This window comes from Chroicocephalus ridibundus, chromosome Z, assembly GCF_963924245.1.
Source record: "Chroicocephalus ridibundus chromosome Z, bChrRid1.1, whole genome shotgun sequence".
Classification (NCBI taxonomy): domain Eukaryota; kingdom Metazoa; phylum Chordata; class Aves; order Charadriiformes; family Laridae; genus Chroicocephalus; species Chroicocephalus ridibundus.
The window spans coordinates 16,384,793-16,397,059 of NC_086316.1; the positions used below are offsets into that span (position 1 = coordinate 16,384,793).

General features: G+C 47.3%; 1 protein-coding gene across 4 annotated transcripts in view; it reads right to left on the reverse strand.

Moving 5' to 3' along the window:
- Positions 1-393: 393 nt before the first annotated feature.
- TMOD1 (tropomodulin 1) overlaps positions 394-12,267 on the reverse strand; it is a 30,653-nt gene continuing 18,779 nt past the window's right edge. For all 4 annotated transcript variants that reach the window (XM_063319855.1, XM_063319857.1, XM_063319856.1 and 1 more), the window contains exons 5-10: positions 9,612-9,701; positions 8,971-9,101; positions 7,268-7,375; positions 5,299-5,442; positions 4,422-4,566; positions 394-1,938 (exon numbers count right to left, since the gene is read on the reverse strand). In XM_063319855.1, coding sequence (XP_063175925.1) covers positions 1,874-1,938; positions 4,422-4,566; positions 5,299-5,442; positions 7,268-7,375; positions 8,971-9,101; positions 9,612-9,701 — 683 coding nt within the window. In that variant the 3' untranslated portion in view covers positions 394-1,873. The remainder of the gene's footprint in view (positions 1,939-4,421; positions 4,567-5,298; positions 5,443-7,267; positions 7,376-8,970; positions 9,102-9,611; positions 9,702-12,267) is intronic.

The window sequence follows — 12,267 nt, forward strand, 5'->3', positions numbered from 1 at the left end:
TTTTTTTTTTTTGCCTTTTTTTTTAAGGGCTTTTTTTTTCATTCAGGAAAAGATGATGTAGTATCCATGGTAATGCTCCCTGCTCTGCAGATGCATCTCCTTGCATGTCTGGGTTTCTTAGCACTGTCAGGATTTCCCAGGATAAGATGCATTTATATTCTTTTGAAGCCCTGGAAGAGCTGAGCCCGTACCATGCAAATCTGAGTGGATGGCTCAGCTGAAACTGTATGGCTCTGGGTTGATGATTTAGTTGATCGTTTTGAAGTCTTTGCAGTGCGTATGGAAGAAAGAGGCTGTCTGCCAGTTTCTTACTTTTTTCTTTTTTTTAAAATATGTTTTCAACTATCTTTCTTTTGTATTCTTTTCATTTTCTGATACAGAACTTGCAGGGAAGAAGCTACGGTGAAGCATTTTATTTGACACCACCGGTGCATTTATTACGATTTGAAGCGTGACAAGTATGTTTCCCACATTGCTGAAAGTGTAGTGTTTCTCTGCTTCGTTGCTCAGAGCTAAATTATGTGTGCTATTTGTGCACAAGCTCTGAAGAAATCTGTGCGACTTGCTGGAATATGTGTAAAAGGCTGCAAAATGTCACCCTTAACAGATGCGTACAGCCAGATTTCTAGCAAGTGAGAACATTTTCTAGGACGCGTAGTCATCAGAGCAAGAATAAGGCTTCAGTACAGTAATGCTTCTGCCAGGAGACTCTTCCTACCAAACAGAATCCCACCCATGTTAATAGTGGGAGTTTTGGAGAGGATAGTGCTGGGTCCAGTCTGCTCTATGTCTGGGAGCTACGCAAGCGTGTAGGGAGTTCCTCCCAGGCTCGATGATGGGTGGTAGAACTGTCTGACAAAAAGCAGACGGACTATATGCAGTGTCAGTCTGGTGTCGGGGTATTTAATCTAATGGCTTTTCTAGGGCACAGCAGTTATTGTTGCGTTTATGCAGACATTAGGGAAGGCAGTAAAAGAAACAATGCCTAGCAGAACAAAATTTAATTAATGGTCATGGTCTTTGAGACAAAACAGCAAAGAAGGAGAGTTTGACTTGTTTCCAGTGAGTATGTGGACACACGCTTTTGACATAAGGAAACTGAAGGGAGCAGGGGTTAGAAGAGAGGGCGCTCTCTGGTTTGCTGACTCATTTGGCCATCTCTGTGGGGTTAGGATTTGTGTCACATCTCTAAAGGTGATGGTTTTCTTCAGACATGCACAGGATAGAAAGATATTAACCCCCCCTAAACCGCTCAATTTTTGAGGCTCTGTTTTATAATTGGTGGCCTTAAGTTCCATTTAATCAGGGGGTGGAGATAATTTTTTTCTAAGAAACACAGGGATGCATTTGAAACAGCATCTCCAACTAACTGACTTGGCAGATGTCGGTAAAAAATTGTAATTCACAATTCTTGAAATTAGCCATGTTACAAGGTAATAGAAGTGCTTGTTAAAGTAGTTGCTCCTCTACAGTTACTTGGGATCAATTTGGAAAAAAAAATAAAGTATTTTTTTAATACTTCTATAATTTGTGTTAAACAGTTGTATATTTCACTCATAGATACCACATCCTAACTGTATGAAACACCGTGCAGGAAGTTTATAGAAAAATTAGGTCCCAGGTTAATTAAGAGTCACTTTTACACTGGGATGCACTCTAAGCTGAGATTGCATAAAATTGAATAGTTTCCAACTCTACAGAAAACTTCAACAGTCCTACTGGATAAAATCCTCAACTACAGCCACTAGTTAGTTTAAACTGTTAGTGCATAAAACAGAACTGAGGCACCACAAATACTCTGTCAAGGCACTTATTGCCTTTAGATTTCCACAGTGTAGCACAGATCACCGGGAACGACCTCCATTGCCAGGAACTACACTCCGGTTCTGCACTTGGGAAAAATAGGCCCGTTCAACTCCGCGAGTCTTCTCTTCCTCACTGAAATAGAAGAGGAAGAGGAGTCAGTCACGGCAAGGCGAAGATGTGGATGGCAGGCTTGGCTTACCCGATGTGGAAAGGAGCTGAGAGATGTGCTTTCTGCCAGGAAAGAAACAGGATAGCACCAGCTTCTGAATTCCTGCTTTAAGCAGCACGCACAGCCTTACTCAGTTTAGAATCAAGGAAGGTAAGATGAGGTTTCTGCCCCTATGAATTTTTAAGGCCAGAAGCTACTTTCAGCCTTACCTCCCTTATTCTACAGTCAATTATATTTCAAACATTTTGTCTCTGTAATCTGGCTTTGGCCAAAGCATCATCTGATGCTGGCTGATGTAAAGACAGCAGGAGATGGATGCCACAGTTTTTCCTTTGCTAGTTTTTCTAAACTGCCATTTCAAATAAAACAAAAAAAAATTCTATCTCATTTCTTATCTTAAGCCTTTAGCCTCCATCTCTCTGATCGTGGTTAATGTGGTCAAAGCGGTCTCGTATTTACTCTTAATGTTGATTTACAGCTCTGACAGCTACACTCATGACTTTTCAAGAAATGTGTGCGAGGAAAAAAAGAAAAGATATAAAGAGGATGCAGAAGTTAGCTCATGAGGATGAATGTAAAAGCCTTCACAGTTGTTTCATATAGAGCATCTTGGAGAACAGAAGCTATAGGACCAAAACCAAGTTCTGGTAGCATCGGGTGATGGTAGGCAAGAGCACTGGAGTGGAGCAGAAGCAGAGAGCTATTGCTGACAGGGAGGAAAATAAAGTTTTCTATACTTATACGTTGTCCAGGTGTGGAGCTGAGATGCTATTGCCAGACACCATCACACCGGTGAATACGAGCTGCAAACAAGAACCAAATCAGACAAAAATGCAGATCTTAATGGTCAAAGAGGCAAAACGCACAACTGTTACATGGAAGGCAAGTTGTGAATTCCTCCCCTTACAGCAGGAATATTAAAACACTAGATCCACATCTTCCAGCTGATTACTTTGTATGCCAGGTGCTGCATGGTCATTAAAACCCTTGCTCTGTTCCAAAAGACAGAAAATAGCAAGCCTTTCCTGGTGAAGCATCAAGTGACCAGGAATGCAGCCGCAGGCAGAATAAATACGCAGTGAACCGTAACACTGTGTATTCTGCGTGGTTACTGAAGCACTGGCACAGATCTCTATGCTTGGCTGTGCCTCCTAAGAGCATGGTACTGCCTGACGCAAGATTGATATTTAAAAAAAAAAAATAAATTTTTTTAAACACAACATATTTATCATTTGTCAAAACATGTCAGCCACTTAAAGCTGTTTTTCTGTGGCTTTTAAACCTGAAGTTGATTCATCAAGCGACAGAAGAGCCTGTCTGTGGTGAACCATACACAGAGTAAAATACGTGGTTCCAGTTTTCCACCATTTCTTGACAGCTGGCATTTATACGTTGGGTCTTTTCTCAGACCCTGCCTGTTAGCCCTTGCTTTCCTGATGTGTCTGGCAGAACCCAGCAGAGGGGGTGTCCCTGGGGGCCTCCAGCCCAACCTGCCGCTCACAGCAGGGGTCTGCCTAGCACCGGGGCAGGGCAGCTGCTGGCTCTGTCCCTCTGGGTCTTGCAGACCCCTATTCTCCTGGGGAAGGGGTTCTTCCTAACGTGAAAAAAGGACAATCTGCAAACTTTTGCTTATTCCTCCCAGATATATCATCTGCCGCTGCTGAGGAGTTTGGCACTGCCATGTTTGTAACCACCCTGCTTATGCAGGTAGGAGCCGTTGAGTTCAGTGTGGCCGGTACGTTGGCTGCATTCAATGCTGCTCTGCTGGACCGATTTCCAGTGCTCTTACAGCAGCTCGTAGCCAAGCAATGGGAAGCCTCTGCTGCATGCATTGGCTGAAACGGCAGTTTGCAGACTTGCCCACATTTTGCTTCACAAGCACTTCTGATAACTTCACTGAGGGTATAAAGATAACTCAAAGCCATGTGGCTTCCCACCTCTCCCCAGAAACACTTCCAGTTCATTTTGCTGAAGGGAATGGGCCAAGTCCCACTGCCGTCAAAGTTCAACTCTACCACTTTTCATCTCCTTGTTAAAGTGGGAATGGAGCGGGAGGAAGACAAGCAGTTGTCAGGAATCACAAATGCTGTCTGCTCATAATCCTGTATCACGCACTGTATCAAAACACTTTAGCAGCTCTCGCTCCTTCCCAACAAAACCCACTGTTACTGCCAAAAATGCTACCTCTTCTGGGAGTTGTAGCTGCCCAGTGACTCCAGGTTTGGAGCACAACCCATTGCCTGGCCGACAGCAGCTGGTTAGAGACCCAGTCAGTGAAGGCTGCTTTCCTCCTCGAGGGGCAAGACATGATGAAGCCCTTTGAGAGGTGGTTTCTAATTCAAGCCCACCCACCGGAGCCTTCAAGTGAGCAGTTCTGCCCTTCTCCCTCCAGGAATTTTCCACAGGACCTTCCCGTGCTCCTTGGCTTGCAGCCAGCCCCACTCACCTAGGTCATTGTTATTCATCATGGCATTGGAGGCGCGGAGCCGGGGACCTTGCTGAGTGAAATGGTACCCAAACTTCAGCAGGGAGGTGTTCTTTTCCAACATGTTCGCAATTTCCATTTCTACTTTGTTGCCCAAGGGCTGGCTCTTTTGAAAACAGAAAACAGAAAAGCAAGCTGGTCAGGTCAGAGGGTGATTCAGAGCGAGAACTTAGACCTCGCATCTCCACCCTTCCCTCCTTCTTTGGACCTGTTGGTCCATTTGGCATTTCTGACTTGGAGCTGGTGAAACAAATTGCTGGCCTGTTCCCGGTACGACTGAGTGGTTCCAACTCCAGCAGACATTCCCACAAGGCCTCTTGCTGAAAAACTTTTATTTCCTGGACAGGTTTGCAGCTGAGAGATGTCTGGAGAACTGATGATTTTGACCTCCCAGTCACACGTCCCCGAGCTCCCCACAGCTCAGCTGTGGGTTTCTGGAGGAGCTAAACTTGTCATGGCATCTGTACCACTGCACATGCTGGAGCTCTCCTTCTCTTTCTCTTGCATTGTAGCAAAAGTTTCAGTTTTACTAAATAGACATTATTATTTAAGTGCCCACAAGACCTTGGAGCAAGGTGTGATATTGTCCAGGTTCATCACCGCCCTCCAGGGCAGCACCAGGAATGTGGAAAGCTGCTTGCAGTCCCCAGCCTTTGTTAATTGCTGTAGGAAGCAGCAGATACTGCCCAGGAACTGCAGCAGAAACAAGGGGCTGAAACCTCTTCAAAGCAACCTGGCAGTGGTGGTGGGCTGCCACCCTCCACCTTGACCAGCCACTCCATTGCCCACAACCAGGACGTGTTCACCTGATCAGCGCTCCCGCCCGCGCACGCTTTACCTGGTTGTCGATGCGCAGCTCTACAAGCGATGTGTTGCCCTGGAGCGCTTCGACGACAGCCAGGATCCCTGACCCAGAGATGAAGTTTGATTCCACGTTCAGGCTCTTCAGTGTGTTATTGACCTTCAGCATTTCTGCCAGTGCCTGCGGGCAGAGGTGGGTGGTCAGGCCGGCAGGGGCTGCAGGTATTCATCTCTCCTTGCCTCTGGAGGACACGAGGAGGACCGCGCTTGCCGAGTGGTTTCATTGCCACCAGATGGGAGAGCCCTGTGCGGGTTGAAGGGGGTTCCCCCCCGTTGCAGGGGGATTCCTGAATGTGAGTGTGCTGGAGGCCACAGCAAAACCTCGCATGGACAACCCTTAAGGCCACCCCAAAACTGCGTCTGCCCCATGACAACTTCTTCTGTCCCTCTTGTAAAGCTGTGATGGCAGGGATGCTGGCCAGTCTCTGCCCTGCCTCCTGCCAGCCCGGCTCCCGGCCTGCACTGCTCGTTCCACGCAGGGCTGAGATGCTTCCCATCACCGCAGAGAGAAGCATCTGTCTTGAACAACAAGGGATTATCCATGTCCAAGATGTCTTCCCGAGTGGCATCACAGCCATATTAATCACTTTTGCTTCACAGAAGTGGGCTGGCACACTCCCAACCCCCCTGACCTGATCTGATGATCTTATTTCATAAGCTGCATGGAAGGACCCATCTACACCACAAAACAGAAGGACCAGAAGGTGATGCCCAAGTGGCAGGGCTCCACAGCTCCCCTAGCCCTGCGCAGTGCCCCACAGGCCCTCAAACAACACCAGTGCTGCCTGCACAGGCTTCTTCCCCAGCCCAGCCTGCCTGAAAAAACGTGAGGGCTGTACTCACCCTTCAAAAAGAAGTTTTTTTTCTAACAGGCAACTGGTGTGCACGTGTGCAGCAAAACCAAGGACGCAGCCTGGAAGGCAGCACGGGGGCCAGGCAGAAAGCTCAGCACCTCTCTGCAACCCCACTGATACTTAATACTGCTCACAGCAGCCAGAAAGACCCTTTATCACCCACAGAGGCCACCCGTAAGAAATGCAGAGTCCTGCTTCTGCACAGGTCTGCACAAAGGAATATATGAAAAAGAGCTGGAGCAGACGCGTGCGAGGGGAGGGATGACTGTGCACACAGCAGCGCACCAACAGGCTTTGTCCCAGCAGAAACAAACGGGGTGGCCCTGATGTAGGATAAATCCAGAGAGACAAACTGCTTTTACAAAATGCCACTCCAAAGTCAGTTCTTGTCTCCTGCTCCTCTTCCGGGAGATCCCTGAGGGCAAATATGAGACCGAATGGAATTAAAGGATTGTTCATTATCAGTTCAAGGGTTGTTGATATTAGTCTTGTTCCTCCTGGAGAAGAGAAGGCTCCAGGGAGACCTTATCGCAGCCTTCCAGTACCTGGAGGGGGGCTATAAGAAAGCTGGAGGGGGACTTTTTACAAGAGCATGCAGTGATAGGCCGAGGGGCAATGGCTTCAAACTAGAAGAGGGTAAATTTAGGTTAGCTATTAGGAGGAAATTTTTCACTCTGAGGGGGGTGAGGCACTGGAACAGGTTGCCCAGAGAAGCTGTGGATGCCCCATCCCTGGAAGTGTTCAAGGCCAGGCTGGATGGGGCTTTGAGCAGCCTGGTCTAGTGGGAGGTGTCCCTGCCCATGGCAGGGGGTTGGAACCAGATGATCTTTAAGGTCCTTTACAACCCAAACCATTCTATGATTGTGTCCTGAAATCTCCGCAGCTGAAGAAGGAAGCGAAGGAACACAAACCTGTCGGTCACTGGCTTTCATTAACACTCCTGAAAAGAAAGGACCAGCACCAAACACCGGTGGTGCAAAGCGTTCCAAACACACCATAAGGTACAAAAGCAGTCAGTCAGTAACTCTAAAAATACCTTGCCCAAGAGCAGCTCCAGTCACAACTTTATGACGACGAGCCACCAGTACTTACGAAAGCAACAGGGTCGTTGCTCCGTGTCCCAACTATACTGAACTTCTTCACATAGGTGTTATTTTTCAGCGCTTCTGCAAAAGCTTTTAAAGTTGGTATGGGAATATTCTGTGAAAAGAAATGCAGAAAGCCTGTGTAAGGCCATCATCTGTATGAAGGAATATGCAATACATTTAAATGATACTTTAAATTTCTTATCAAGGTCAAATCACCAAATGCACGGAAGTAATTTAGAAAGGGGTCGATAAATATTTTTACAAGTTCTCTTGCTGTAATCAGCATGGCCTAAAGAGCATGGCAACATCTTCATCCTGTTTCCCACGCTGCAGATAGCTCACTGCCTTGATTTGAAGCCAAAATGTTTCTGCTGTTTAATTTAATTGCCCAGAAACTCAGCTACTTAGGAACGCAGGCGTTGTGGGGATGTATGTAACTAGGATCCATGAGCTTACAAAGCACTGCTCCTGCGCATTTTAATACGAATGACAGCACTGAGCAACGTTCATGTCACGTTCAGGAAAATGTCCACCTACGGGGGCCTGATCCAGAAAGGCCTGAAACGATCGCCTTGTAGTACAAACTACAGACACCCCTGACTGCTCTATATGACATCTTTCAGGCTAACATTTGCCAGGCTAGGTCTCAGTCCAGAAAATATATCCACCCTGCTTACTCTGAGTTCCTACAAAATGAGTATTTTTCACCTATCAAACACATTAGATAGATACCCTTTTCAGATGCGCAAATTTTCACCTGTCTAAAATTTTAAGTGGTAACCTCAGCTTGGACTTCTTGCCACTCCATTTGGATCCCACCATGTGGAATCATCCACCATCAAAGCCATCTGCTGAGCCACAACACAGAGCCCAGCAGCTTACCATCTCCACTGCCACCCCCCAGTTCTCCAAACCGTGTCCCCAAGTCAAGAGCCCAACACACAAAAAAAGTGCGTGACTGCCAGATCCTCAGCCTGGTGTCCCCAAGGGACGTTTCAGGGTCACTAGCCAGAATCAAATACATGAAAGTAAAAATCAGTTAGTTACAGAAAGGTGCAGGTGGCATGGCACAAGTGCATGTGCAGTTAACCATGTTCTTGCTATTTGAATATGCCATCATTCAACAGATATGGGCTGAGGGTCCTGGAAAATGCATTTTTTAGTATGTGTTTGTGTCACAGAGGCAATATAACAAGTGGTGCTGTGTTCTGATTTGCATTCTACGAGAAGTAAAGGAGACCCACAGACGGGATGGGTGGGAGTTGGACTGGGCTACCTGCAAGAAGGGAGGTTTCTTCATATTTTCATGGCAAGTGTCAGGATTATGAAGCCTTTTTCCTCCCTCCATTTTATCTTACATAAACAGCCCTTCCACCAAATGTGCCTGACTAAACCATTAAAGCAACCTAGAATGCCTTTAACCAGACAGGCTGGAGATGGACAGGTCTCCCAAACTACCCTCAACACAGCTCCGCTCTTCCAGGCACCTACAGGAGTCCTCCTGCTACCAACCACACAGCGCTGTCCCACAGCAGGTAACCACCCCTGCTGCCCAAAACGGAGACGGGAAGCACTGGTGTTTCTTGTCTCCCTGCACGCAGCGTTATGGTTATTACTCTGTGCAGCAAAACAGACTTGTTCTCTGCCTTCTGGCTATGAAATGTTCGGTCCTGTTACTAAGAGAGGAGAGCAGAAAGGAGCAACTACCATAATATTGTTAAGGTTGACTTCCTCAAGGTCAGGATCATTGCTTTGTATTCGTTTCAGCGTTTCCTCCACATCCGTTGAATTCGGTTCCTCATCAGGAACTGGTTTGTATTGTGTGGGCTTAATCACACCTGCAAGTGAAAAGCGAGACATGTGAAACTGAAAGCACCCTGAGCAGCAGCGTGTTCTCTTTGGGTGTGTTTCTCCTCTTCCAGAAGCAGTGTTGGGAGAGGGAAGCATGACCTGACAAATAAACGCAAGGCGTGAGACTCAGCAAGTGCTCATCAGCTCTGTCTATGCTCACGTGCATCCAGAAACGCTGCCCGGCACTGGGGCCAACCATCACGGACAGCCAGTGACTGCTGCTACGTGCTCTCAGGGTCCAAAACGGGGTGCTGGAGGGCACACTGCCTGCGTGGGGCTGTTCCCTGGGCTGTGATGGCTCCTGGATGGCACCAGGGCAGCGGCTGAGAGCGTGCTGGCTCGCACAGGGCAAGGATGCACCAGAGATGGCCCCAGCAATCATGGGCTGCTCTGACATTCACGGCTCCAACCTTCAGCCTAAAAATAATTCCGAGTTTGCCTCTTCTGGCAGCTTCAAAGCCAAACACTTCAGCCTGGTAGCACTCTAAATCGCTTACTGTTGAGCCCTTCTTTGTTCACGATGGTGCTGCTCCCCAGTGCCTCATAGTACTGCTGGTTGCTCATCAAGGTGTGCATGCCAAGGATCGCTACAGCAAAGAAAAGGAGAACACGACTTGAGTTACTGCAGGCTCCAAAGCCAGGAAAAGACACATATGTGCTGTGCTGTCCAGGATGGGTGTCTGTAGCACATTACCCTTCCTCATGCAAGCACAGAACAACATACAAAGGTTGGACCAAGACCACCTCCTGTCATAAATACACAAGAGGGCTCAAATGTGCTCCCTTGTTTATTCCAATGGAGCATGATTCATAGGAGAAGAGGAATATCACCTTGCAGACAACAGACAAATAGCTGAAGCTTCCAAGTAGCTGACTTGATTCAGCATCATGCAAAAATAGCAAGGGCAAGACAATAAAAGACACACACACAAAAAAAAGCCATTGGTAGGATTTAGTCTACAGGGTCCAGTCCAGCAGGAGCATGCACACCCTCATCAGTCTTGTTCACCTGGGCACATGCCACATAGTGCGACTGTCCAGCTTTTGAGATGAGCTGTGCCCCATGCAGAACCCAACCAAGATAGGAGGTGGCTGTCATCCGAAGCATGGCAGTGCACATCATGTTTTCACCCAACAAAAAGTGGTGGTGGTGGTGGTGGTGGTGTGCTTTGAATTGACCTTTGTACGCTTGGAAGTTGACATTGAGAAGCTAAAGCTCTGGTGGCTCAGTCAAAATGCAGAAAGTGGTGGTATGAACAAAATTCAAAGGCTATAAGAGCCCAAAAGCCAAACTTCTTCTGAGATTTGTGCACCTCAGGCTCATGACTGCAAAGCCAACATGCAAATGCACGTTGAAACATGCCAAGGGGAATCTGCCGACATTCTTGCCAGCTGCAAATGAGCAGTGGGAAGCCAATGGCTTAGAAATATTTGGGGAAAGATTCTGTTTATAGAAATAACTCTGCTACTCACAGAAAGTTCATGTTTGAAAATAAAATGGTTTTTTAATCAACTTTTCTTTTTTTTAAATAACTATATGACTTTCTAAAGAAAAATGCACACATGCAAATATTTGTTATAAACAGACACGTTTGAAAAAATCTTGACCTCTGGATGGGCGCTAAAATAAATAAAGGACAAATCTCTCCCTAAAATTCAAGCATGGCACCACAAAGGCGCTTTGCTTTCCTGTGAGCTGCTCCTCTTGTGCTTGGCTGGCACCAGTCGGTCACCATTTGCTCGGTGCTGTGGCCAAGAAGGGCTGGAGTCTTGCAGAAGACTATCCCTGAGGCCCATCACCATCTGTTACGGTGACAGCTCACTGGGACTCCAGGTCTGGGTTGTATGGGCAGGGCAGCCTGCGGCAAAAGGTACCAACAACAACCACCACTTCCCCACACCATCCCCCAGCACATCCCCCGTGGTACTGCAGAGAGCCAAGCAGCCTCCCCCTGAAAGCCCCAGTGTGGTTGGGCACTTTGAGTTTGACTGTTTGTATTTTAGCTGACCCTCTTCTCTGCTGTGTACTCACAGCTGAAATTTTCAGGAGTGCAACACAGCTCGGAAAAAAAAAGCAATTTGCCAGCTCAGCATTTTGGGGACACACATACACCCCAAACACAGCTTGCTCTGCCAACGAAATCTCTCCACCAGCTAGGACTGTGAATATCTGGAGTGCAGACAGAGGGAAGGACCTGCTCTTGTGTCCACATGGGGCTCTGGGAGACTAGAGTTTGTGCTGGTAGGCGAGAGGGACCCGCTGTTTGTAAGTCTGGTGCTTATTGTGTATTATCCAAAGGAACCCAAGCAGAATGAAGGCATCCCACTTCTGCCTCCCGCCACTGACCAAAGGCACGGGAGCCCTTCCAGGACTTGCTGGGAGCCACCCATAAGAACTATCCTACTGGCCTTGCCAAGGAAGGGATCCAATATATCATGGCTGACAACGAGCCCTGCTAAATAGGCAGGAGCTGTTTCACAGCCTTAGCAAACTTGGAAAAGCAGCGCTGTCACTGTCAATATTGAGATTTCGGCACAGCTTGTATCACATCAGTTCTCCTGCTGCCACTTCAAGTGTATTCTCCCAGCAACTGCAGAACGAGCTGCCCTGAACAGCATTCCTCTGTGAAAATAACTGCTGCACAGATCCAGAGCTTAGAGAGGCAGATTTTATAGGATAGGGCTTTGTAGCACTCCAGGAGCGCAGTAAAACAGCAAAACCCAGACATGCAGTGCTTGGCCAGGGTACATATGTTGGAAGCCTTAATGCAGAAACACGTTTCTAAGCCAGACTACGCTATTATTATGTAGAAGACGTCTGGTTGGTGTGATTATTCTACAGGCTTCTTACAGGCTTTTGGCATGGAGTATGGAAGTCTGAAGCAGACAGATCTGGAAGAAGAAGCCAGTAGCACTGCAATATTCATCGACTGCTAGACCAGCAGGGGATACGTGCGCTCGTTAAAGCATCAAGGGGGTGTCCATATGCTCTTTTGGCGTATGACCAACCATAAAAATTGCAAGAAATCCTTAGCTTTAAAATGTATTGGGACAAGCTCTTTAACAAACAGCAGCCCTGAGCATCCATGGAAAGACTGCTCCAACCTGACAGCTCCTTTAATAGGCTGGCACAAGAAATCCACGTTCTCACTG